General features: G+C 57.4%; 1 protein-coding gene across 8 annotated transcripts in view; it reads right to left on the bottom strand.

The window, feature by feature from the left end:
- NEO1 (neogenin 1) overlaps window positions 1-25,543 on the bottom strand; it is a 311,645-nt gene that overhangs the window by 114,793 nt on the left and 171,309 nt on the right. For all 8 annotated transcript variants that reach the window (XM_064157224.1, XM_064157230.1, XM_064157225.1 and 5 more), the window contains one exon: window positions 24,112-24,232. In XM_064157224.1, coding sequence (XP_064013294.1) covers window positions 24,112-24,232 — 121 coding nt within the window. The remainder of the gene's footprint in view (window positions 1-24,111; window positions 24,233-25,543) is intronic.

The raw sequence follows: 25,543 nt of genomic DNA, 5'->3' as shown, positions 1-25,543 counted from the left end.
TTCACTGCAAACCCTGCTCTGTTCTTAACCCCACATCAGCAGCATCACATTCACTGCAAACCCTGCTCTGTTCTTAACCCCACATCAGCAGCATCACATTCACTGCAAACCCTGCTCTGTTCTTAACCCCACACCAGCAGCATCACATTCACTGCAAACCCTGCTCTGTTCTTAACCCCACACCAGCAGCATCACATTCACTGCAAACCCTGCTCTGTTCTTAACCCCACATCAGCAGCATCACATTCACTGCAAACCCTGCTCTGTTCTTAACCCCACACCAGCAGCATCCCATTCACTGCAAACCCTGCTCTGTTACTAACCCCACACCAGCAGCTTCCCATTCACTGCAACCCCTGCTCTGTTCTTAACCCCACACCAGCAGCATCACCCTCACTGCAAACCCTCCTCTATTTTTCAGCCCTCCAGAGACCATCCAGCCCAACCCCCCTGCCAGAGCATGGTCACCCAGGGCAGGTCACTCAGGAATGCACCCAGATATGCCTTGAAAGGCTCCAGAGAAGGAGACTCCACAACCTCTCTGTGCAGCCTGCATCACAGCTCCACCACCCTCACAGCAAAGAAGTTTCTCCTCCTGTTGAGGTGGCACCAGGAGGTGCCAGCTTGTGCCCACTGTTCCTTGCCTATCACTGGGCATCACCACACAGAGACTGGCACCTTCCTCCTGACCCCCACCCCTCAGATATTGACAGGCACTGATCAGATTCCCTCTCAGCCTTCTCTTCTCCAGCCTCAACATCCCCACAGGTCTCAGCCTCTCTGCTTCTAGACAACAGAGTGCCAATTAAATGGCACATTGATGATGCCAAGCTTCTTTCCTGCTTCACTCTGAGTCTGTTCCTTGGACTGGAGACTTATCCACTGCACCAACCTTTACTCCTGCCACACCACATTGCCCCTGAGGAGCAAGGAGCTGCCAGTCCTCAGCAAAACCCTCCCTGGTACCCAGAGATTACAGCACCTTGTGCACAGAGCCTGCCTGCCTGCCTCCCAGCTCACTTCAAGCACTGCTTTCCACTTCAACTGAGCACTTTGCACCTTGCAGAGAGCTTTGATTCCCTCCCTTCCTATTAGCTAATGACATTAATAATGTTATTTAAACCCTTGAAACAGTCTGAGCACTAATCTGTAGAGAAGCAGTTCTAAAAGCCAACATCTTTTACAGCTGCCCCAGCTGAATGCCTTCTGAAGTGACATCTTCTGAACCATGCTGCTGAAGGAACCCTTTGACTGCTCCTCATGTTTGTTCCAGCTGCTGAACCCAGGGAGCAGCTCCTCCTTTCCAAACACAAAGTCAAACCACTTCATTTCCAGCACAGCAGGCAGCTGCTGCTTCACTACAGGGCTGACAGAAGCACAGAATTAACCAGGTTGGGAAAGGCCTCTGGGATCAGCCAGCCCAACCTAGCACCTAACACCTCCTAATGAACCAACCAAGTGCCTCAGCCAGCATCCTTTAACACCTCCAGGAGTGGGGACTCCATCACCTCCCTGGGCAGCCCATTCCAGTGCCAATCACTCTCTCTGCCAGGAACTTCCTCCTCACAGCCAGCCCTGACCTGCCCTGCCACAGCTTCAGCCTGGGTCCCCTTCTGCTACTGCTGGCTGCCTGGCAGCAGAGCCCAACCCCAGCTGGCTACAGCCTCCCTGCAGGCAGCTGCAGGCAGCAATGAGCTCTGCCCTGAGCCTCCTCTGCTGCAGGCTGCACCCCCCCAGCTCCCTCAGCCTCTCCTCACAGGGCTGTGCTCCAGGCCCCTCCCCAGCCTTGCTGCCCTTCTCCAAACACCTTCCAGCACCTCAGCAGCTCTCTGCAATGCAGGAGCCCAGAGCTGGACACAGCACTGCAGGGGTGGCCTGAGCAGTGCTGAGCACAGGAGCACAAGAACCTCCCTTGTCCTGCTGCCCACACTGCTCCTGAGCCAGCCCAGGATGCCATTGGCTCTGCTGCCCACCTGGGCACTGCTGCCTCCTCTGCAGCTCCTCTCTCCCACCACCCCCAGCTCCCTCTCTGCCTGCCTGCTCTCAGCCCCTCTGGCCCCAGCCTCTAGTGCTGCTTGGGGTTGTTGTGGCCAAAGTGCACAACCCTGCCCTTGGCCTTGTTCAGTCTCATCCCCTTGGCCTCTGCCCACCCATGCAGCCTGGCCAGGTCCCTCTGCAGGGCTCTGCTACCCTCCAACAGCTCCACAGCTGCTCCTAGCTTGGTGTCAGCTGCAAACTGACTGCTGCTGGACTCAATCCCCTGCTCCAGAGCATCACTAAAGATACTGACCAGGACTGTGCCCAGCACTGCTCCCTGGGGCACAGCACTGGTGCCAGCTGCCAGCACCATTCACCACTACACTCTGGGCCCTGCCCTCCAGCCAGTTCCTAACCCAGCACAGAGTGCCCCTGCCCATCTTGGCCAGGAGTTTGCTATGGCAGACAGTGGCAAATGCCTTGCTGAAGTCCAGGTAGGCTTCACAGAATGGTTTGGGTTGGAAGGGACCTTAAGAATGATGCAGTCCCATGGGCAGGGACACCTCCTACTAGACCATCTTGCTCAAGACCCCATCAAAACTGGCTTTCAACACTTCCAGGCTTGGGGGCTGCACAGCATCTCTGAGCAACCTTTTCCACTGCCTCACCACCCTCCTGGGGAAGAACTTCCTTCCAATGGCTCATCCCAGCCCAGCTTCTTCCAGTCTGAGGTCATTCCCCCTCACATGCTGGGGCCTTTGTCAGAAGTCCCTCTTCAAACAGCCTTTCTAACCACCATTTCAGGTGACCAGAGGATCACACAGGACCAGAGGATGCTAGGGCTTGGAAGGGACCTCTGGAGATCACAGCATCACACAGGACCACAGGATGTCAGGGGTTGGAAGTGACCTCTGGAGATCACAGCATCACACAGGACCACAGGATGCTAGGGCTTGGAAGGGATCTCTGGAGATCACAGCATCACACAGGACCACAGGATGTCAGGGGTTGGAAGGGACCTCTGGAGATCACAGCATCACACAGGACCACAGGATGTCAGGGGTTGGAAGTGACCTCTGGAGATCACAGCATCACACAGGACCACAGGATGCTAGGGCTTGGAAGGGATCTCTGGAGATCACAGCATCACACAGGACCACAGGATGTCAGGGGTTGCAAGGGACCTCTGGAGATCACAGCATCACACAGGACCACAGGATGTCAGGGGTTGGAAGGGACCTCTGGAGATCACAGCATCACACAGGACCACAGGATGTCAGGGCTTGGAAGGGACCTCTGGAGATCACAGCATCACACAGGACCACAGGATGTCAGGGGTTGGAAGGGACCCAAGGAGAGCATCCAGTCCAACCCCCCTGCCAGAGCAGGACCACACAATCCAGCTCAGGGCACACAGGAACACATCCAGACAGGCCTGGAAAGGCTCCACACAAAGAGACTCCACAACCTCTCTGGGCAGCCTGTGCCAGGGCTCTGGGACCCTTCCAGGCAAGAAGTTCCTCCTTGTGCTGAGCTGGAACCTCCTGTGCTGCAGCTTCCATCCATTGCTGCTTGTCCTGTGCCAGGGAGCAGTGAGCAGAGCCTGTCCCCCCCCTCCTGACCCCCAGCCCTCAGAGAGTTACAGACATTGATTCAATCCCCTCTCAGTCTTCTCTTCTCCAGACTAAGCAGCCCCAGGGCCATCAGCCTCTCCTCACCAGGCACTGCTCAGTCCCCTCATCATCCTCACAGCCCTCTGCTGGACCCTCTCCAGCAGTTCCTGTCCCTCTGCAACTGGGGAGCCCCAAACTGAAGGCAGTGCTCAAGATGAGGTCTCAGCAGGGCAGAGCAGAGGGGCAGGAGAACCTTCCTTGATCTGCTGGACACACTCTGCTGAATGCCCCCCAGGATCCCATTGGCTTCTTGGCCCCCAGGGCACATTGCTGTGCCATGGATGCTCTCCCCCAGCACCCCCAGCTCCCTCTCCACAGCAGATCTTCATGTCCAGCCCACCCCTGCCAGAGCAGGGCCATATTATCATTCTAACAAGAGCAAGGGTAAGGTCCTGCAGCTGGGGCAAGGCAATGGCAAGCAGCAATCCAGGCTGGGCAGTGCCAGGCTGGAGAGCAGCCCTGAGGAGAGGCACTTGGGGGTGCTGCTGGAGGAGAAGCTGCACAGGAGCCAGCAGTGAGCACTTGCAGCCCAGAAAGCCAAGCAGAGGCTGGGCTGCAGCAGCAGCAGTGTGGCCAGCAGGGCCAGGGAGGGGATTCTGCCCCTCTGCTCTGCTCTGCTGAGAGCCCACCTGGAGTGCTGCATCCAGCTCTGGAGCCCCTGGGCCAAGAGGGCTGTGGAGATGCTGGAGAGTGTCCAGAGCAGGGCCAGGAGGCTGCTGAGAGGCTGCAGCAGCTCTGCTGTGAGCACAGCCTGAAAGAGTTGGGGCTGTGCAGGCTGCAGCAGAGGAGGCTCCCAGGGGACCTTCTGGTGACCTTCCAGGGTCTGCAGGGGCCTCCAAAAAAGCTGGGGAGGGACTTTGGAGGCTGTGAGGGAGTGTCAGGAGTGGGGGGAATGGAGCAAAGCTGGAGGTGGGGAGAGTGAGGCTGGAGGGGAGGAGGAAGTTGTTGAGCAGGAGAGTGGTGAGAGGCTGGAATGGGTTGCCCAGGGAGGGGGTTGAGGCCCCATGGCTGGAGGTGTTTGAGGCCAGGCTGGCTGAGGCTGTGGTGAGGCTGCTCTAGGGTAGGGTGTCCCTGGGCATGGCAGGGGGGTTGGCACTGCCTGCTCCTTGTGCTCCCTTCCAGCCCTGCCTGACTCTCTGATTCTGTGACAATTATTCCCTTGATGAATGTTTAGAATTCCTCTGCTTAATCTCACAGACATCTTCTCCCTCCCCTCCCCTCCCCTCTCCCATGTCTTTTTCTTGCCATATAACACAAAAGATTCATCTTTGCCTGAAGAGATCTGCAGACAGTGCCTGAAGATCCTGCAGGCAGCAGGCTGAAGTCTCTGGGATTGCTGCCAACATTTCCTACCCCACCAGAATCCCACTTTGATCCTCCTGCAAGGCTGGGAGCCTGAGCTGCTCCTTCCCACAGCATCACAAGTGGATGGGACAAAGACAACCCAAACTAAAACCCCTGAGAGGAGCCTGCAAAACAAACTGTGAAGCAAACAGGAGCACAAAGGGCTTGTAAAGGGGCTGGGGAAGGTAAGCAAGGAGCAGGCAGCAGCTCCCACCCGCTGCAAGCTGCTGCTAAATGCCAGCTTGGCAGCAATTGGGTACCGCTGAGAGCTGTGGAATGGCTTTCAATGACCAGGTTGGTTCCTTGCTGCTTCCCTCTCCCTGCCACCCTCTTCCTCAAAAGGCCTGGAGTGCCATCACAAACCGATTTGCACAGAAGGCACAGCACTGCTGGGCTGCCCTAATGAGTAATTACACTGCAATTAGTTTGAATGCCAATCAGGGAGCAGCTTTAGTGCTGCTGCTTTGAGGGTAACCTGCAGCCCAAACCTCTCCTTTGCCTTTCACTACTCTTTACTGCAGGCTGGAAGGTTCAGAGATTCCTTCTCCTTGGAAAAGAGCTCCCCTGCTGCAGCTTGGGGCTGCTTCCTCTTCTCCTGTCGCCAGAGGAGAGACCAACAACCACCTCACTGCAGCCTCCAAGCAGGGAGCTGTACAGAGCAAGCGAGAATCAAAGACTCATGGAACCAAGCAGGCTGGAAGAGAGCTCCAAGCTCAGCCAGGCCAACCTAGCACCCAGCCCTGGCCAGTCATAGAACCAAGCAGGCTGGAAGAGAGCTCCAAGCTCAGCCAGGCCAACCTAGCACCCAGCCCTGGCCAGTCATAGACTCAAGCAGGTTGGAAGAGAGCTCCAAGCTCAGCCAGCCCAACCTAGCACCCAGCCCTGGCCAGTCATAGAATCAGGCAGGTTGGAAGAGAGCTCCAAGCTCAGCCAGCCCAACCTAGCACCCAGCCCTGGCCAATCATAGAACCAGGCAGGTTGGCAGAGAGCTCCAAGCTCACCCAGCCCAACCTAGCACCCAGCCCTGCCCAACCAACCAGACCATGGCACTAAGTGCCCCAGCCAGGCTTGGCTGCAACACCTCCAGCCACAGCCACTCCACCACCTCCCTGGGCAGCCCATTCCAGTGCCAATCACTCTCTCTGCCAGCAACTTCCTCCTCACAGCCAGCCCAGACCTGCCCTGCCACAGCTTCAGCCTGGGTCCCCTTCTTCTGCTGCTGGCTGCCTGGCAGCAGAGCCCAACCCCAGCTGGCTACAGCCTCCCTGCAGGCAGCTGCAGGCAGCAATGAGCTCTGCCCTGAGCCTCCTCTGCTGCAGGCTGCACCCCCCCAGCTCCCTCAGCCTCTCCTCACAGGGTTTGTGCTCCAGGCGTCTCCAGCTTCATCACCCATAACAAACTCACCCCTGCTGCTTCACTGGGGTCAGATAACAAGCAGCCTGTGTGTCTGTAGTGCTCTTATCACCATCACCATCACCATCACCACATCACCCTCCCAGGATGCTGCTGTGACCGTTTGCAAACAGCTCTGCTGCAGCTGGAAGCCTGTGCCTGGGATGCTCTCTGTGTTGGCTCAGCATCAGGAATATTTTCCACCTTGGCAGGCCTCTCTGCTTTAGATTTCCTTTTTCCTCCCCCTCTTTTTTTGTTTCCCCTCTCCTGTGGTCCATTATTGGCATTCCCAGGCCTTCCTCCTGCCCTGAGCAACAACATTCCAAGGATCCCAGGGGACAGGGCGCAGCGGCGTGGGGATGTTATCTGCTGCAGCTTGGCTGCTCTCATCTGAATGACCTGGATGAGGCCAATTACCCCTGCCAGCCTCCTGTGGTCATCAGCTTGGCACTGCCCCAGCCCACCTCAGCCCAACAGGATTGAAATGGATGAAACTAAGATGCAGAAACACTTCCAGAAGCAGTCAGTGGCCATCGTGAGGCTACTCTTGGCCACACTTAGCTGCTCACAAAGTCACAGTTACAGTCAAAAAGCCCTTTCAGTGTTTTCCTGTCTCTCAGGCTCCAGCCTGAGAAACGTAGGAAGCTCAACAAGGGCAAGTGCAGGCTTCTGCACCTGGGGAGGAACAACCTCCTGCACCAGGGAGAGGTGAGGGGGACCTGCTGGAGAGCAGCTCAGGGGAGAAGGGCTTGGGAGCACTGGTGGGCAATGAGGCAGCCACAGGCCAGCAGAGGGGACAAGAAGGCCAAAGGTCTCCTGGGGTGCACGTGTGGCCAGCAGGTCCAAAGAGGTTCTCCTATCCCTCTACTCTGCCCTAAGTAGGACACACTGGGGCCAGAGTGGCTGAGAGCAGTCAGGCAGTGGCAATGAGTCTCCACCCTCATTGGAGAGAATTTCTGCCTCATCTCCACTCTCAATCTCCCCTCCTCAAGCTTCAATACATTCCCCTTCATCCTATCACTAAGTCAGATGTCCCTTCCCAGCTCTCCTATAGCCCCCTTCAGGTACTGGAAGGATGCTCTGGAGTTAGTGTCCTCTGTCATCCAGGGGCCAGTGCTGGGCACAGTCCTGGTCACTACCTTTAGCGATGCTCTGGAGCAGGGGATTGAGTCCAGCAGCAGTCAGTTTGCAGATGGCACCAAGCTAGGAGCAGCTGTGGAGCTGTGGGAGGGTAGCAGAGCCCTGTAGAGGGACCTGGCCAGGCTGCATGGGTGGGCAGAGGCCAAGGGGATGAGACTGAACAAGGCCAAGGGCAGGGTTCTGCCCTTTGGCCACAACAACCCCAAGCAGCACTAGAGGCTGGGGCCAGAGTGGCTGAGAGCAGGCAGGCAGAGAGGGAGCTGGGGGTGGTGGCAGAGAGGAGCTGCAGAGGAGGCAGCAGTGCCCAGGTGGGCAGCAGAGCCAATGGCATCCTGGGCTGGCTCAGGAGCAGTGTGGGCAGCAGGACAAGGGAGGTTCTTGTGCCCCTGTGCTCAGCACTGCTCAGGCCACCCCTGCAGTGCTGTGTCCAGCTCTGGGCTCCTCCATTGCAGAGAGATGCTGAGGTGCTGGAAGGTGTTTGGAGCAGGGCAGCAAGGCTGGGGAGGGGCCTGGAGCACAGCCCTGTGAGGAGAGGCTGAGGGAGCTGGGGGGGTGCAGCCTGCAGCAGAGGAGGCTCAGGGCAGAGCTCATTGCTGCCTGCAGGGAGGCTGTAGCCAGCTGGGGTTGGGCTCTGCTGCCAGGCAGCCAGCAGCAGAAGAAGGGGACCCAGGCTGAAGCTGTGGCAGGGCAGGTCTGGGCTGGCTGTGAGGAGGAAGTTCCTGGCAGAGAGAGTGATTGGCACTGGAATGGCCTGCCCAGGGAGGTGGTGGAGTGGCCGTGGCTGGAGGTGTTGAAGCCAAGCCTGGCTGGGGCACTTAGTGCCATGGTCTGGTTGGTTGGGCAGGGCTGGGTGCTAGGTTGGGCTGGCTGAGCTTGGAGCTCTCTCCCTGCCTGCTTGAGTCTATGATTGGCCAGGGCTGGGTGCTAGGTTGGGCTGGGTGAGCTTGGAGCTCTCTTCCAACCTGCTTGATTCTGTTATTGGCCAGGGCTGGGTGCTAGGCTGGGCTGGATAAGCTTGGAGGTCTCTTCCAACCTGATTGATTCTATGACTGTGATTCTAATCAATGTTTGCCAATATCTGAGGGCTGGGGGTCAAGAGTGAGGGGACAAACTCTGCTCAGTTGTGCCCTGGGATAGGACAAGGGAAAATAGATGCAAACTCCAGCTCTGGAAGTTCCAGCTCAACACGAAGAGGAACTTCTTGCCTGGAAGGGTCCCAGAGCCCTGGTACAGGCTGCCCAGGGAGGCTGTGGAGTCTCCTTCTCTGGAGCCTCTCAAGACCCATCTGGCTGTGTTCCTGTGCAACCTGCCCCAGCTCTGGCAGGGGAGTTGGACTGGAAGATCTCCAGAGGTCCCTTCCAACCCCTAACATCCTGTGATGCTGTGAACACCTCCTGCCCCTCAGCCTGTTTTATGAAGGAAGTCATAAACCTCATTGTGATAAGGAACACCCTTCCTACTGCCATTCCACCCCACTCAGTGCTCTGGTGGCAGAGGAAGCAATTTGGGTCCTCCCTGCCTGCTCAGGGAGGTGTTGCTGGAGCTGGCTGACGCACGCCACGTGGCCCTGGCAGCCTCACCTCTGTGCCCGGGCAGGAGCCCAGCTGGGCACATCAGAGGCCAGGATTGCTGGAGAGGATGTACAGAACAAAAGGCTCTTGGGTGGGTTTGGATCATGAGACTCAAACTACCAAACCCAAAACAACCCCCAAACAGAAGGACAAAAGCCAAACACATCCCTGCCTACCCAGCTGGAAACAGGCTTTAAGCAGATTGACAGCAGAGGTTTCAGTGGTGGGAGGTGGAGATGGGAGTGAATCACAGAGCTCAGAGGGTTGTGATCAGGGGACAAGAAGGTCACTAGGAGCCAGCAGTGTGCCCTGGCAGCCAACAAGGCCAATGGGCTGCTGGAGTGCATCAAGAAGAGTGTGACCAGCAGGTTGAGGGAGGTTCTCCTACACCTCTATTCTGCCCTAAGGAGGACACACTGGGGCCAGAGGGGCTGAGAGCAGGCAGGCAGAGAGGGAGCTGGGGGTGGTGGCAGAGAGGAGCTGCAGAGGAGGCAGCAGTGCCCAGGTGGGCAGCAGAGCCAGTGGCATCCTGGGCTGGCTGAGGAGCAGTGTGGGCAGCAGGACAAGGGAGGTTCTTGTGCCCCTGTGCTCAGCACTGCTCAGGCCACCCCTGCAGTGCTGTGTCCAGCTCTGGGCTCCTCCATTGCAGAGAGCTGCTGAGGTGCTGGAAGGTGTCTGGAGGCCCTTAGCCTCTCCTCATCAGCCATGCCCTCCTGTCTCCTCAGCATGGTCTACAGCTAAGTAAGAAAACAACAAAGCCACCAAGGCCACCAGAAGGTCCCCTGGGAGCCTCCTCTGCTCCAGCCTGCACAGCCCCAACTCTTTCAGGCTGTGCTCACAGCAGAGCTGCTGCAGCCTCTCAGCATCCTCCTGGCCCTGCTCTGGACACTCTCCAGCATCTCCACAGCCCTCTTGGCCCAGGGGCTCCAGAGCTGGATGCAGCACTCCAGGTGGGCTCTCAGCAGAACGCAGCAGAGGGTGAGAATCCCCTCCCTGGCCCTGCTGGCCACACTGCTGCTGCTGCAGCCCAGCCTCTGCTTGGCTTTCTGGGCTGCAAGTGCTCACTGCTGGCTCCTGTGCAGCTTCTCCTCCAGCAGCACCCCCAAGTGCCTCTCCTCAGGGCTGCTCTCCAGCCTGGCACTGCCCAGCCTGGATTGCTGCTTGCCATTGCCTCCAGCCAGCTGCAGGACCTTGCCCTTGGTCTCGTTGGACCTCCTGAGCTTGGCTTGTGCCCACCTCTGCAGCCTGCCCAGCTCCCTCTGCATGGATCCTGCCCTCCAGCCTGGCTGCTGCACCACACAGCTTGGTGTGGGCAGCAAACTTGCTGAGGCTGCACTCAGTGCCTCTGCCCATGGCACCCACAGAGATGCTGACCAAGCCTGGGGCCAGGCCTGATCCCTGAGGGGCTCTGCTTGTCCCTGGCCTGCACTTGGCCTTTGAATCTCTTTGCCAAGCCAACTGGAAATGCAGTCATGAAAAAGAAGGACTGGAAACTACTCAGCCCTATCAAAGCATCCTATCAATTCTGTTATGCTTTCCTGCCCCTCACCACAGGCTGGCAAACATTCATCTAGCACTAATTGCAGCTGAATTAGAGCTGCTTACCTCAGCCACACACCAACCTGAACCTAGCAGCAGCCTGCTGAACCCTGAGCTGCTGCTGCCTCAGCTCTGTGAAGTTGATGTTCAAGAAGTTTGGGACCTGGGGTGGGTTGGTTGAAGAGGTTTGGAGTTTTCTAGAGGATTATCTATGAGCAGGGCTCAGAAAGAGGGAATCAATAAAGGTCACTCTTGAAATAAGGCTGAGTCAAGACATGAAGCTAACCAAATGGAAAGAGCCTCCCAGCCATTGGGACAGACATCAGCTGCTGGGGCCAGCTCTGGAGCACTCAGCAGAGCACAGAAAGGGACTTGCTGCAGAGGAGGACACTGCAGTGCTGGCAGGGCACTGCTGAGAGAGTTGGGCTTGTCCAGCCTGGAGAAGAGAAGACTTCATGGAGACCTTCTGGTGGCCTTTCAGTGCTTAAAGACACCAATCAGAAAGCTGGGGACAGAGATTTGAGCAGGGTCTGTTGTGACAAGGCAAGGAGGGGATGGACTGAACTGAAAGAGGGAGGTTCAGACTGGAGAGAAAGAAGACCTTGATGCTAAGTGAGGCACTGCCCCAGGCTGTCCAGAGAGGAAGCCAAGAAAGCTTCAGGGCTTCAAATGAGAAACTTGCACCCATTTCATCAGGCAAGGCAGAGTTAGATGTGGGTGTGAGTCTCTCTTCCCTTGTGTCACTCACAGAATCAGGCAGGGCTGGAAGGGAGCACAAGGATCAGGCAATGCCAACCCCCCTGCCATGCCCAGGGACACCCTACCCTAGAGCAGCCTGACCACAGCCTCAGCCAGCCTGGCCTCAAACACCTCCAGCCATGGGGCCTCAACCCCCTCCCTGGGCAACCCATTCCAGCCTCTCACCACTCTCCTGCTCAACAACTTCCTCCTCCCCTCCAGCCTCACTCTCCCCACCTCCACCTTTGCTCCATTCCCTCCACTCCTGACACTCCCTCACAGCCTCAAAAGTCCCTCCCCAGCTTTTTTGGAGCCCCCTTCAGACCCTGCAAGGCCACCAGAAGGTCCCCTGGGAGCCTCCTCTGCTCCAGACTGAACAGCCCCAGCTCTTTCAGGCTGTGCTCACAGCAGAGCTGCTGCAGCCTCTCAGCATCCTCCTGGCCCTGCTCTGGACACTCTCCAGCATCTCCACAGCCCTCTTGGCCCAGGGGCTCCAGAGCTGGATGCAGCACTCCAGGTGGGCTCTCAGCAGAGCAGAGCAGAGGGACAGAATCCCCTCCCTGGCCCTGCTGGCCACACTGCTGCTGCTGCAGCCCAGCCTCTGCTTGGCTTTCTGGGCTGCAAGTGCTCACTGCTGGCTCCTGTGCAGCTTCTCCTCCAGCAGCACCCCCAAGTGCCTCTCCTCAGGGCTGCTCTCCAGAAAGAATCAAGTTTTGGAATGTGAGGAAATGGCCTCAAGTTGCACAAGGGGAGGGTCAGGTTAGATATCAGAAAAAGGCTATTTTCTGGAAGAGTGCTCAGGCCCTGGAACAGGCTGCCCATGGAGGTGGTTGAATCCCCAGCCTGCTCTAATTGCAGGCTGTAGCCAGCTGGGGTTGGGCTCTGCTGCCAGGCAGCCAGCACCAGAAGAAGGGGACCCAGGCTGAAGCTGTGCCAGGGCAGGTCTAGGCTGGCTGTGAGGAGGAAGTTCCTGGCAGAGAGAGTGATTGGCACTGGAATGGGCTGCCCAGGGAGGTGGTGGAGTGGCTGTGGCTGGAGGTGTTGCAGCCAAGCCTGGCTGGGGCACTTAGTGCCATGGTGTGGTTGGTTGGGCAGGGCTGGGTGCTAGGTTGGGCTGGCTGAGCTTGGAGCTCTCTTCCAACCTGCCTGATTCTATGATCTCTGATTCTATGACTCCACAACCTCTCTGGGCAGCCTGCTCCAGGGTTCCAGCACCCACACACCAAACTCATGTTTGAAGTGGATTGAGCTTCTGTCCATTGCCTCTCCTCCTGTCACTGGGATCCCTGAGGAGAGCCTAGAATCACAGAATCAAGCAGGTTGGAAGAGAGCTCCAAGCTCAGCCAGCCCAACCTAGCACCCAGCCCTGCCCAACCAACCACACCATGGCACTAAGTGCCCCAGCCAGGCTTGGCTTCAACACCTCCAGCCACAGCCACTCCACCACCTCCCTGGGCTAGGATGAAACAGTCCTGGGGTGCCACTGGCTTGTGTAATGCCTCTTCCCCAGATGCATGCTGCTGCTGTCACTCTCTGACAGATGATTGCCTGGCTCCATCCTCCTGACAGCCACTGATAGATGACCTTTAGCTGTCCATTTCAACCCAAACCATTCTCTGCTCAGCAGCCCAGAGGCTGCCTTTCACTGAGGACTGACAGCTAAGCAAAGGCCAACTAAAATCCAACCCAATCCCTTCCCAGCCACCCCCCAAACCCAACGCTGCAGGGGAGAAGCAGACTGTCTTGTTTACAGTGTGTACACAAGCAGGAACAAAACACTGCCAGAGCTTAGCTTGGCTGTCACAAAGCCCTGCTTGAAGTCAGGTTGTGCTTTCAGATGCTGTTTATGTTCCTCAGGCACAGCTCTCCAAATGAGGCTGCCAAGCTCGCTAGGGAGCCCCTCTGGTACCACCTGAGGCAGCAGGGATGGCACAAAGGCAGGGAGGGGCAGGACCTGTGGAATCCTCTGCTGTGGCCAGGTCGTGGTGCTTCAGTTCATTGCTTTGGCAGGATTGTGCCAGAGGATTCTTTCCTTGCAAAAAAGGAGGAGGATGTCTGGAAGCAAATCCCCATCCCTGGAGGTGTTGCAGCCAAGCCTGGCTGGGGCACTCAGTGCCATGGTCTGGTTGGTTGGGCAGGGCTGGGTGCTAGGTTGGGCTGGATGAGCTTGGAGCTCTCTTCCAGCCTGCTTGAGTCTATGACTGGCCAGGGCTGGGTGCTAGGTTGGGATGGCTGAGCTTGGAGCTCTCTTCCAATGTGTTTGATCCTATGACTCTATGACTGGCCAGGGCTGGGTGCTAGGTTGGGATGGATGAGCTTGGAGCTCTCTTCCAACCTGCTTGAGTCTGTGACTGGCCAGGGCTGGGTGCTAGGTTGGGCTGGCTGAGCTTGGAGCTCTCTTCCAACCTGCTTGAGTCTGTGACTGGCCAGGGCTGGGTGCTAGGTTGGGCTGGCTGAGCTTGGAGCTCTCTTCCAACCTGCTTGAGTCTGTGACTGGCCAGGACTGGGTGCTAGGTTGGGCTGGCTGAGCTTGGAGCTCTCTTCCAACCTGCTTGAGTCTATGACTGGCCAGGGCTGGGTGCTAGGTTGGGCTAGGTGAGCTTGGAGCTCTCTTCCACCCTGCATGGTTCTATGACTGGCCAGGGCTGGGTGCTAGGTTGGGCTGGATGAGCTTGAAGCTCTCTTCCAGCCTGCTTGAGTCTATGACTGGCCAGGGCTGGGTGCTAGGTTGGGCTGGGTGAGCTTGGAGCTCTCTTCCAACCTGCTTGAGTCTATGACTGGCCAGGGCTGGGTGCTAGGTTGGGCTGGCTGAGCTTGGAGCTCTCTTCCAACCTGCTTGAGTCTATGATTGGCCAGGGCTGGGTGCTAGGTTGGCATGGGTGAGCTTGGAGCTCTCTTCCAATGTGTTTGATCCTATGACTCTATGACTGGCCAGGGCTGGGTGCTAGGTTGTGCTGGCTGATCCTGGAGCTCTCTTCCAACCTGCTTGAGTCTATGACTGGCCAGGGCTGGGTGCTAGGTTGGGCTGGCTGAGCTTGGAGCTCTCTTCCAACCTGCCTGATTCCATGTTCTATGTGAAGATGTGTGCATAAGGCAGAGCTGAAAGCTTCTCTGTGTCTGCAGTGGTGAGAGGGGAAGTGGCCTGAGGTCTCTAACCTAAGTGCTCCAAGTAGAAGCATGGACTGGGTTGGGTTGAAAGGGACATTTAAAGGTCCTCTAGTTCAGTGTCCCTGCAGCCAGCTGGATGTGTCTAATAGGAACACAGAAGTGTCAGGGCTGAAAGGGACCTCAAGGATCATCCAGCTCCATCCACCCTGCCATGGGCAGGGACACCTCACACTAGATCAGGTTGCCCAGAGGCACATCCAGCCTGGACTTGACTGGATGCTCTTGGAGGCCTCTTCCAAGCTGGTTGATTCTATGGTTCTATGACTTAAAAACCTCCAGGGATGAGGCTTCCACAACCTCCCTGGGAAACCTGTGCCAGGGTCTCACCACCCTCAACTTCTGCCAGTGTCTCACCCCCTTCAACCTGTGCCAGTGTCTCACCCCCTTCAACCTGTGCCAGTGTCTCACCCCCTTCAATCTGTGCCTGTGTCTCACCACCCTCAACCTGTGCCAGTGTCTCACTTCCATCAACCTGTGCCACTCTCTCACCACCCTTAACCTGTGCCAGTGTCTCACCACCCTCAACCTGTGCCAGTGTCTCACCTCCCTCAACCTGTGCCAGTGTCTCACCACCCTTAACCTGTGCCAGTGTCTCACCTCCCTCAACCTGTGCCAGTGTTTCACCACCCTCAACCTGTGCCAGTGTCTCACCTCCCTCAACCTGTGCCAGTGTCTCACCACCCTCAACCTGTGCCAGTGTCTCACCTCCCTCAACCTGTGCCAGTGTCTCACCTCCCACAACCTGTGCCAGTCTCTCACCTCCCTCAACTTGTGCCAGTGTTTCACCACCCTCAACCTGTGCCAGTGTCTCACCTCCCTCAACCTGTGCCAGTCTCTCACCTCCCCCAACCTGTGCCAGTGTCTCACCTCCCCCAACCTGTGCCAGTGTCTCACCTCCCTCAATCTGTGCCAGTGTCTCACCTCCCTCAACCTGTGCCAGTGTTTCACCTCCCCCAACCTGTGCCAGTGTCTCACCTCCCTCAATCTGTGCCAGTGTCTCACCTCTCTCAACCTGTGCCAGTGTCTCACCTCTCTCAATCTGTGCCATTGTCTCACCACTCTCACTGTCAAGAGCTTCCTCCAGGATACTCCCACTCCAAAACCACCTTGGCTTGGTCTACTGCTGGATGCCAGAAGCACTTCCAGGTCCTCCACCTGATGCTGTGACCACCACGACACAGGATGGAGCTCAGCACCATCTAAAGGCACCAGAGCCACTTGCTGTGGAATCCTGAAGCTGAGACAGTGCCAACTCAAGCCCTGTTTGGAAGTTGCCCTGCAAATAACGTGGCATATTTGTTTACAGTCTAGGATTTCTCTTCAGGCAGCATTCAAGAATCACTCTTAGTTCTTTCTTGGGTTGTTTTTTGGTGCCTGAGCACTTGTCAAATGCCTCTCAGATGGTGGTGACAGGGAACCATCTGTCCCCTCTTCCCCCATCATCCCCTCCACCAAAGGCACCTCCCTCTCCTTCTTACCACCTCTTCTTTTCACACAGTTCCCCCAGTGGCCATGCTGAGCACTGCCAGATCCACTGGAGAAGGGCAGGGCCACAGGGCAAGCCTGAAGGTCTCAGGCTTGGCACTGCCATCTTCCCCTTCAGGAAGCCAAGCCCAAGGTATCCACTGGTGGGGTTTTCACAGGGCACACCCAATAATGCTGCCAAAAGGGGGTCTGGAATCACAGCACCACAGAAGGGCAGGGGCTGGAAGGGACCTCCAAAGCTCACCCAGTCTAACCCCCCCTGCAGAGCAGGAGCACCCAGAGCAGATCACACAGGAACACATCCAGGTGGGTTTGGAGTATTTCCAGAGAGGGACTCCACAGCCCTCCCTGGGCAGCCCCTCACAGGGAAGAAATTCCTCCTCCTGTTGCCATGGCACTTCCTCTGCCTCAGCTTCCACCACTGCCCTGTGCCTGGAGGTGTTGAAGCAAAGTCTGGGGGACAGCCACTCCACCACCTCCCTGGGCAGCCCATTCCAGTGCCAATCACTCTCTCTGCCAGGAACTTCCTCCTCACAGCCAGCCCAGACCTGCCCTGCCACAGCTTCAGCCTGGGTCCCCTTCTTCTGCTGCTGCCTGCCTGGCAGCAGAGCCCAACCCCAGCTGGCTACAGCCTCCCTGCAGGCAGCTGCAGGCAGCAATCAGCTCTGCCCTGAGCCTCCTCTGCTGCAGGCTGCACCCCCCCAGCTCCCTCAGCCTCTCCTCACAGGGCTGTGCTCCAGGCCCCTCCCCAGCCTTGCTGCCCTTCTCCAAACACCTTCCAGCACCTCAGCATCTCTCTGCAATGCAGGAGCCCAGAGCTGGACACAGCACTGCAGGGGTGGCCTGAGCAGTGCTGAGCACAGGGGCACAAGAACCTCCCTTGTCCTGCTGCCCACACTGCTCCTGAGCCAGCCCAGGATGCCATTGGCTCTGCTGCCCACCTGGGCACTGCTGCCTCCTCTTCAGCTCCTCTCTGCCACCACCCCCAGCTCCCTCTCTGCCTGCCTGCTCTCAGCCACTCTGGCCCCAGCCTCTGGTGCTGCTTGGGGTTGTTGTGGCCAAAGTGCAGAACCTGCCCTTGGCCTTGTTCAGTCTCATCCCCTTGGCCTCTGCCCACCCATGCAGCCTGGCCAGGTCCCTCTGCAGGGCTCTGCTGCCCTCCCACAGCTCCACAGCTGCTCCTAGCTTGGTGCCATCTGCAAACTGACTGCTGCTGGACTCAATCCCCTGCTCCAGATCATCAACAAAGATATTGACCAGGACTGTGCCCAGCACTGCTCCCTGGGGCACAGCACTGGTGCCAGCTGCCAGCTGCATGTGGCTCCATTCACCACCACTCTCTGGGCCCAGCAGTGACCCCTGGGGCACACCAATGGTGCCAGCTGCCAGCTGGATGTGGCTCCGTTCACCACCACTCTCTGGGCCCTACACTGATCCCTGGGGCACAGCACTGGTGCCAGCTGCCAGCTGCATGTGGCACCATTCACCACCACTCTCTGGGCCCAGCCTTCCAGATCATCACTAAAGATACTGAACAGGACCTCATTGCTGTGCAGCACCCATAAGAGCTTGGCCCCCTCCACTCGACCCCCACCCCTCAGCTCCTGATAGACACTGACCAGATCCCCTCTCTGCCTTCTCTTCTCCAGACTAACCACCCCAGGGCTCTCAGCCACAGCTCTCCTAACCCTCCTGCTGTCCAGCATCCCCTAACCCTCTCGCCCCACCGCTTCCTTCTCTGCCGTTGGGAGAAGGCAGCAAACAGCAGAGAGCTTCATCTGCTTCAGCTGCCTGTGCCAGTTTCCACCCAGCACAACTAAGACACAGCACATCCACTCCTAACTGCACTGCTTGCTGTGCCACTACTCCACCCCAGCAGCAGCCAAAGGTCCCTTCCAGGCAGGTACCAGGCGCGGGAGAGCGGCGGCTAAAAGCATCAGCGTGCAACAGGGAGCACACAGAGCCCAGGGCTGCATCTTTACACCCCCAGTGAGACTCCACCAACACAAATCCTTTGGCAGCATGCAAAAGAAAAAGGACAGCATTAGAAGGCAAAGGTCCCTGAGGACACTGAGTAGAGCAGGAAGGTGCCAGAGTAGAGCAGGAAGGTGAAAACAAGGCAGGAGGGGAAGGAGGAAGAGTGAAGCCCGCAGGGACTGAAATAATGCCAGTAAAAGTCATTGGCAAACCACTCCTTGGGAAGCAGGGGTGGAAACACAAACTTGGGCAGGGCTTCAAAAGCCAAGGGCATCAATTATCCAGCCTGGTTTCAGAGGTGGAAAATCAGGAGTAACGCTTCCTCCGGAGAGCTCTGGGAGCTCTCATCGGGTGAGGAGCGCGGAGAGCACAAAGCAAACGGCTCTGGATGCTGCTGCCTGGCAACCTGCTGCCAGCAGGCTCCTGCTGGATCCAGATGCCCCATAGAGAGGCTGAAGGACCCCAGCTCTGAGGGCAGTCAAGCTTCTGAATGCAGCAGAGGCAGCAGCATTCCCTTCCCAGGTGGTGGAGGGTAGTACGAGCAGCTCTTCAGCCAGCCGCGGACTGTCCCCCCCCTGCACAGCCCAAGGAGGAGTCAGGAGGAGCTCCAGAGCACAACCCCCCCACAGAAAAAAAGGAGACTCTCTCTCTCAGGGCACTTCACTTTGTGTGTGGAAGGCCAAACCTAGGTCTAACAGATGCAAAGCTCAAGTGTGAAGGGCCCCTGACCAGACACAAGCTTGCTCCGCCTAAAGGTTATTGGCCACAATAACCCCAAGCAGCACTACAGGCTGGGGACTGAGTGGCTGAGAGCAGCCAGGAGGAAAGGGACCTGGGGGTACTGATAGATAGTAGGCTGAAGCTGAGCCAGCAGAGTGCCCAGGTGGGCAGCAGAGCCAATGGCATCCTGGGCTGGCTCAGGAGCAGTGTGGGCAGCAGGACAAGGGAGGTTCTTCTGCCCCTGTGCTCAGCACTGCTCAGGCCACCCCTGCAGTGCTGTGTCCAGCTCTGGGCTCCTGCATTGCAGAGAGATGCTGAGGTGCTGGAAGGTGTCCAGAGAAGGGCAACAAAGCTCTTGAGGGGCCTGGAACACAAACCCTATGAGGAGAGGCTGAGGGAGCTGGGGGGTGCAGCCTGCAGCAGAGGAGGCTCAGGGCAGAGCTCATTGCTGCCTGCAGCTGCCTGCAGGGAGGCTGTAGCCAGGTGGGGTTGGGCTCTGCTGCCAGGCAGCCAGCAGCAGAAGAAGGGGACACAGTCTCAAGTTGTGCTGGGGGAAGTATAGGCTGGCTGTGAGGAGGAAGTTGTTGGCAGAGAGAGTGATTGGCATTGGAATGGGCTGCCCAGGGAGGTGGTGGAGGCTTCATCCCTGGAGGTGTTCAAGAAAAGCCTGCATGAGGCACTTAGTGCCATGGTCTAGATGACTGGCCAGGGCTGGGTGCTAGGTTGGGCTGGCTGAGCTTGGAGCTCTCTTCCAACCTGCTTCAGTCTATGATTCTCTGATTCTATGAAAGCCTTTCCAGCCCAATCCAGGAGAAATCAGAGTTGTGACACAGTACCCCCCCCAAAAAAGGCAGGCAGGACATAAGTCCCCAAAGCACAGAGTTAGGTTGAATAGAGAGGCTGCTGAAGACAGAATCATGGAATTGTCCTGCTTCAAAGAGACCCTCCCCCACCCCAAGAGCATCTGATGCAACTGCCAAAGCAGCAGCACCACCAGCTCACCACCAAACCATGCTCCTCAGCACCACAGCTCTCTTTTAAGGGGCTGGCTTCTCAGAGGGGAATTCACAGACTCTCTGCATGGTGGGGGTGGGAAGGGACCTCTGGAGATCAGAGAATCAACCAGATTGGAAGAGACCTGCAAGATCATCCAATCCAACCTGTCAGATCACTCAGGCCAGGCTGCTCTAGGGTAGGGTGTCCCTGGGCATGGCAGGGGGGTTGGAACTGGCTGCTCCTTGTGCTCCCTTCCAACTCTGCCTGATTCTAGGAGTTGGAGCTGTTCAGTCTGGAGCAGAGGAGGCTCCCAGGGGACCTTCTTGTGGCCTTGCAGGGTCTGAAGGGGGCTCCAAAAAAGCTGGGGAGGAACTTTTGAGGCTGTGAGAGAGTGGCAGGAGTGGGAGGAAGGGAGCAAAGGTGGAGGTGGGGAGAGTGAGGCTGGAGGTGAGGAGGAAGTTGTTGAGCAGGAGAGTGGTGAGAGGCTGGAATGGGTTGCCCAGGGAGGGGGTTGAGGCCCCATGGCTGGAGGTGTTTGAGGCCAGGCTGGCTGAGGCTGTGGTGAGGCTGCTCTAGGGTAGGGTGTCCCTGGGCATGGCAGGGGGGTTGGCACTGCCTGCTCCTTGTGCTCCCTTCCAGCCCTGCCTGACTCTCTGATTCCATGGTCATCTTGCCCAGCCCCCTGCTGAGGTGGGGACACCTGGAGCAGGTTGCCCAGGATGATGTTCAAGTTGCAATCCTGGGCACCCTACAAGCATAGAACCACCTGGGTTGGAAGAGGCCTCTAAAACTCATCCAGTCCAACCCCCTCCACTCAGCAGGGACATCCTCCACTAGAGCAGGCTGCCCAAAGCCCTGTCCAGCTTCATCTTGAATATCTCCAGGCATAGGGTCTCAATCACCTCCCTGGGCAACCTGTTGCAGTGTTCCAGCATCCTCCTGGTGCAGAACTTGGTCCTAAGTCTTAATCTTCCACTAAAACCCTGCTCTGGGCAGATCTGCTTTAAGTCTCCAGAGGTCCCTTCCATGTTGTGATTCTTTGGTGATATATAACAAGTTCCTACCCTGGTGAGGACCTTGGGGTCTTATGAACTTGAAGAGCTGATCTCCAAAGGAGAGGTGTTCTTGGGAGCTGGGTGGGAAAGGTGCCCTTGGGAGCTGGGTGGGAAAGGTGCTCCTGGGAGCTGGGTGGGAAAGGTGCCCCTGGGAGCTGGGTGTGAAAGGTGCCCTTGGGAGCTGGGTGTGAAAGGTGCCCTTGGGAGCTGGGTGTGAAAGGTGCTCCTGGGAGCTGGGTGGGAAAGGTGCCCTTGGGAGCTGGGTGTGAAAGGTGCTCCTGGGAGCTGGGTGTGAAAGGTGCTCCTGGGAGCTGGGTGGGAAAGGTGCTCCTGGGAGCTGGGCGTGAAAGGTGCTCCTGGGAGCTGGGTGTGAAAGGTGCCCTTGGGAGCTGGGTGTGAAAGGTGCCCTTGGGAGCTGGGTGTGAAAGGTGCTCCTGGGAGCTGGGTGGGAAAGGTGCTCCTGGGAGCTGGGTGGGAAAGGTGCTCCTGGGAGCTGGGTGGGAAAGGTGCTCCTGGGATCTGGGTGGGAAAGGTGCTCCTGGGAGCTGGGTGTGAAAGGCTCCCTTGGGAGCTGGGTGGGAAAGGTGCTCCTGGGAGCTGGGTGGGAAAGGTGCTCCTGGGAGCTGGGTGGGAAAGGTGCTCCTGGGAGCTGGGTGTGAAAGGCTCCCTTGGGAGCTGGGTGGGAAAGGTGCTCCTGGGAGCTGGGTGGGAAAGGTGCCCTTGGGAGCTGGGTGTGAAAGCTGCTCCTGGGAGCTGGGTGTGAAAGGTGCCCTTGGGAGCTGGGTGTGAAAGGTGCTCCTGGGAGCTGGGTGTGAAAGGTGCTCCTGGGAGCTGGGTGTGAAAGGTGCTCCTGGGAGCTGGGTGTGAAAGGTGCTCCTGGGAGCTGGGTGGGAAAGGTGCTCCTGGGAGCTGGGTGTGAAAGGTGCTCCTGGGAGCTGGGTGTGAAAGGTGCTCCTGAGAGCTGGGTGTGAAAGGTGCTCCTGGGAGCTGTGTGTGAAAGGTGCTCCTGGGAGCTGGGTGTGAAAGGTGCCCTTGGGAGCTGGGTGTGAAAGGTGCTCCTGGGAGCTGGGTGGGAAAGGTGCTCCTGGGAGCTGGGTGTGAAAGGTGCCCTTGGGAGCTGGGTGGGAAAGGTGCTCCTGGGAGCTGGGTGTGAAAGGTGCTCCTGGGAGCTGGGTGTGAAAGGTGCTCCTGGGAGCTGGGTGTGAAAGGTGCTCCTGGGAGCTGGGTGTGAAAGGTGCTCCTGGGAGCTGGGTGGGAAAGGTGCTCCTGGGAGCTGGGTGGGAAAGGTGCTCCTGGGAGCTGGGTGGGAAAGGTGCCCTTGGGAGCTGGGTGTGAAAGGTGCTCCTGGGAGCTGGGTGTGAAAGGTGCTCCTGGGAGCTGGGTGTGAAAGGTGCTCCTGGGAGCTGGGTGGGAAAGGTGCTCCTGGGAGCTGGGTGGGAAAGGTGCTCCTGGGAGCTGGGTGGGAAAGGTGCTCCTGGGAGCTGGGTGGGAAAGGTGCCCTTGGGAGCTGGGTGTGAAAGGTGCTCCTGGGAGCTGGGTGTGAAAGGTGCTCCTGGGAGCTGGGTGGGAAAGGTGCCCTTGGGAGCTGGGTGTGAAAGGTGCTCCTGGGAGCTGGGTGGGAAAGGTGCTCCTGGGAGCTGGGTGTGAAAAGTGCCCTTGGGAGCTGGGTGTGAAAGGTGCTCCTGGGAGCTGGGTGTGAAAGGTGCTCCTGGGAGCTGGGTGGGAAAGGTGCTCCTGGGAGCTGGGTGGGAAAGGTGCTCCTGGGAGCTGGGTGGGAAAGGTGCTCCTGGGAGCTGGGTGTGAAAGGTGCTCCTGGGAGCTGGGTGGGAAAGGTGCTCCTGGGAGCTGGGTGGGAAAGGTGCCCTTGGGAGCTGGGTGTGAAAAGTGCCCTTGGGAGCTGGGTGTGAAAGGTGCTCCTGGGAGCTGGGTGTGAAAGGTGCCCTTGGGAGCCATGGCAAGGAGGTGTGCAGAGTTAGGACTGCAGCACAATACTGCAGCTGCAACTCCAAAACGTTCTGGCAGTGCCAGTTTGCAGGCATGCCAGGGGGGAACAAAAAGGCTCCTGACGGTAGGATGACTGGGGTCTGGGGGCAGATGTGGCTGGGTTGGAGGGCAGAAGGGCTCTGCAGCAGGACCTTGACCGCCTGGACAGATGGGCAGAGTCCAAGGGGATGGCTTCAATAGCTCCAAGTGCAGGGTGCTGCACTTTGGCCACAGCAACCCCATGCAGAGATACAGGCTGGGGTCAGAGTGGCTGAGAGCAGCCAGACAGAGAGGGATCTGGGGGTGCTGATTGATACCCACCTGAACATGAGCCAGCAGTGTGCCCAGGTGGCCAAGAGAGCCAGTGGCATCCTGGCCTGCATCAGGAATGGTGTGGCCAGCAGGAGCAGGGAGGTCATTCTGCCCCTGTACTCTGCACTGCTTAGACCTCACCTTGAGTGCTGTGTTCAGTTCTGGGCCCCCCAGTTTAGGAGGGACATTGAGATGCTTGAGTGTGTCCAGAGAAGGGCAACGAGGCTGGGGAGAGGCCTTGAGCACAGCCCTACGAGGAGAGGCTGAGGGAGCTGGGATTGGTTAGCCTGGAGAAGAGGAGGCTCAGGGCAGACCTTATTGCTGTCTGCAACTACCTGAGGGGAGGTTGTGGCCAGGAGGAGGTTGCTCTCTTCTCTCAGGTGGCCAGCACCAGAAGGAGAGGACACAGCCTCAGGCTGTGCCAGGGGAGATTTAGGCTGGAGGTGAGGAGAAAGTTCTTCCCTGAGAGAGTCATTGGACACTGGAATGGGCTGCCCGGGGAGGTGGTGGAGTCGCCGTCCCTGGAGCTGTTCAAGGCAGGACTGGACGTGGCACTTGGTGCCATGGTCTGGCCTTGAGCTCTGTGCTAAAGGGTTGGACTGGATGATCTGTGAGGTCTCTTCCAACCCTGGTGATACTGTGACACTGTGAGACTGTGAGACTGTGATATTGTGAGACTGTGACTTTGGTGTAAAAGAATTCACTGGCAGAATTGCTGCTTCCTGCCCTTGGTGATCTTTGGGGATTGTTTTCCTCTTGGCCAGGCTGTCACTTGATGAGAAGCTCAGCAGGCAGCAACCTTTCAGCTTCCTGGCTAACAGATGAGTACTGCACTAATCCTCTACATCCTTTCCAAACTAGGAGGTGAATCCTCTGGAACTCCTGAGTTTCTCCTACCTAGCACAGAAGGCAACACTGCAGAACCCCTCTCATTTTAAGAAGACAGACTTTTAGATCCCCCACAGCACCTGGATACAGCCCCTTGGACCTCCTCCTCCTGCCCTGCTGGGGAGGAACCTTCTTGTGGTGGTTGAAGCTTACCAAGGTCAAGTATGATCAGTTGGGCTCCAGCCTGGGCGTTTCCAACGTCGTTCTCTGCAATGCACTGATAGAATCCTTCATCTGATTTCACCAGCCCCAAAACTTGCAGGTTATGTTCTTTCTGGGAAGGAAAAAGGGGAGAAACAAAAGACACCACTGAGAAATGGGTGGCAACAGAGAGAAATCAGTGCTGGGCAGAAGCTGCTCTGTGGCATCAGAAGCTGCTCAGCGGCAAAGTCGATTTGCAGCTCCTGCCTGACTGCATCCTTTTTGCACTGAATCCTCACATTATAAAGGTATCAAAAAGCAGCCAGAAGCTCTTCTTAATGGCTATCATTTTCTAGCATCACATATCAGGGGCAAGTCATAACATTTCCACAGCCATTGGGGTGGTATTTTAAGCGCTGCCTGCGACTTCGGAGCTCGCTCTTGCAATCCTCCAACCTCAGGTAGGCCAATTACACAACCATTAACTCCTCAGCTGTGTCTCAAGAACGACTGTCACCACGTCTAAAATTACCTGTCTGTGCCAAAACTCACAACCCACAGCTCAGTTGCATTTGTCTTTTTAAATCCTGATTCCAATTGTAGGGTTCCTTGCTCACAGACAGCTGCAGAGAATACAGGCAGGCTGAGAACATCCTCAGCAAGCTTCAATGCTGACATGTTCAGCTGTGGGACCACAGCTGGAATACTCTGCCCAGCTTTGGGCTCAAGAGAGTCAGGGAGCTGCTGCAAAGATCATCCTCAGCAAGCTTCAATGCTAACATGTTCAGCTGTGGGACCACAGCTGGAATATTGTGTCCAGGTTTGGGCTCAGGAGAGTCAGGGAGCTGCTGCAAAGATCATCCTCAGCAAGCTTCAATGCTAACATGTTCAGCTGTGGGACCACAGCTGGAATATTCTGCCCAGGTTTGGGCTCAAGAGAGTCAGGGAGCTGCTGCAGAGATCATCCTCAGCAAGCTTCAACTGTAACATGTTCAGCTGTGGGATCACAGCTGGAATACTCTGCCCAGGTTTGGGCTCAAGAGAGTCAGGGAGCTGCTGCAGAGATCATCCTCAGCAAGCTTCAATGCTGACATGTTCAGCTGTGGGACCACAGCTGGAATACTCTGCCCAGGTTTGGGCTCAGGAGAGTCAGGGAGCTGCTGCAGAGATCATCTCAGCAAGCTTCAATGCTAACATGTTCAGCTGTGGAACCACAGCTGGAATATTCTGTCCAGCTTTGGGCTCAAGAGAGTCAGGGAGCTGCTGCAGAGATCATCCTCAGCAAGCTTCAATGATGACATGTTCAGCTGTGGGACCACAGCTGGAATACTCTGCCCAGCTTTGGGCTCAAGAGAGTCAGGGAGCTGCTGCAGAGATCATCCTCAGCAAGCTTCAATGCTGACATGTTCAGCTGTGGGACCACAGCTGGAATACTCTGCCCAGC

This window comes from Pogoniulus pusillus, chromosome 17 (genome assembly GCF_015220805.1).
Source record: "Pogoniulus pusillus isolate bPogPus1 chromosome 17, bPogPus1.pri, whole genome shotgun sequence".
NCBI classification, from domain to species: Eukaryota; Metazoa; Chordata; class Aves; order Piciformes; family Lybiidae; genus Pogoniulus; species Pogoniulus pusillus.
This window is presented reverse-complemented; position numbering and strand designations above follow the sequence as displayed.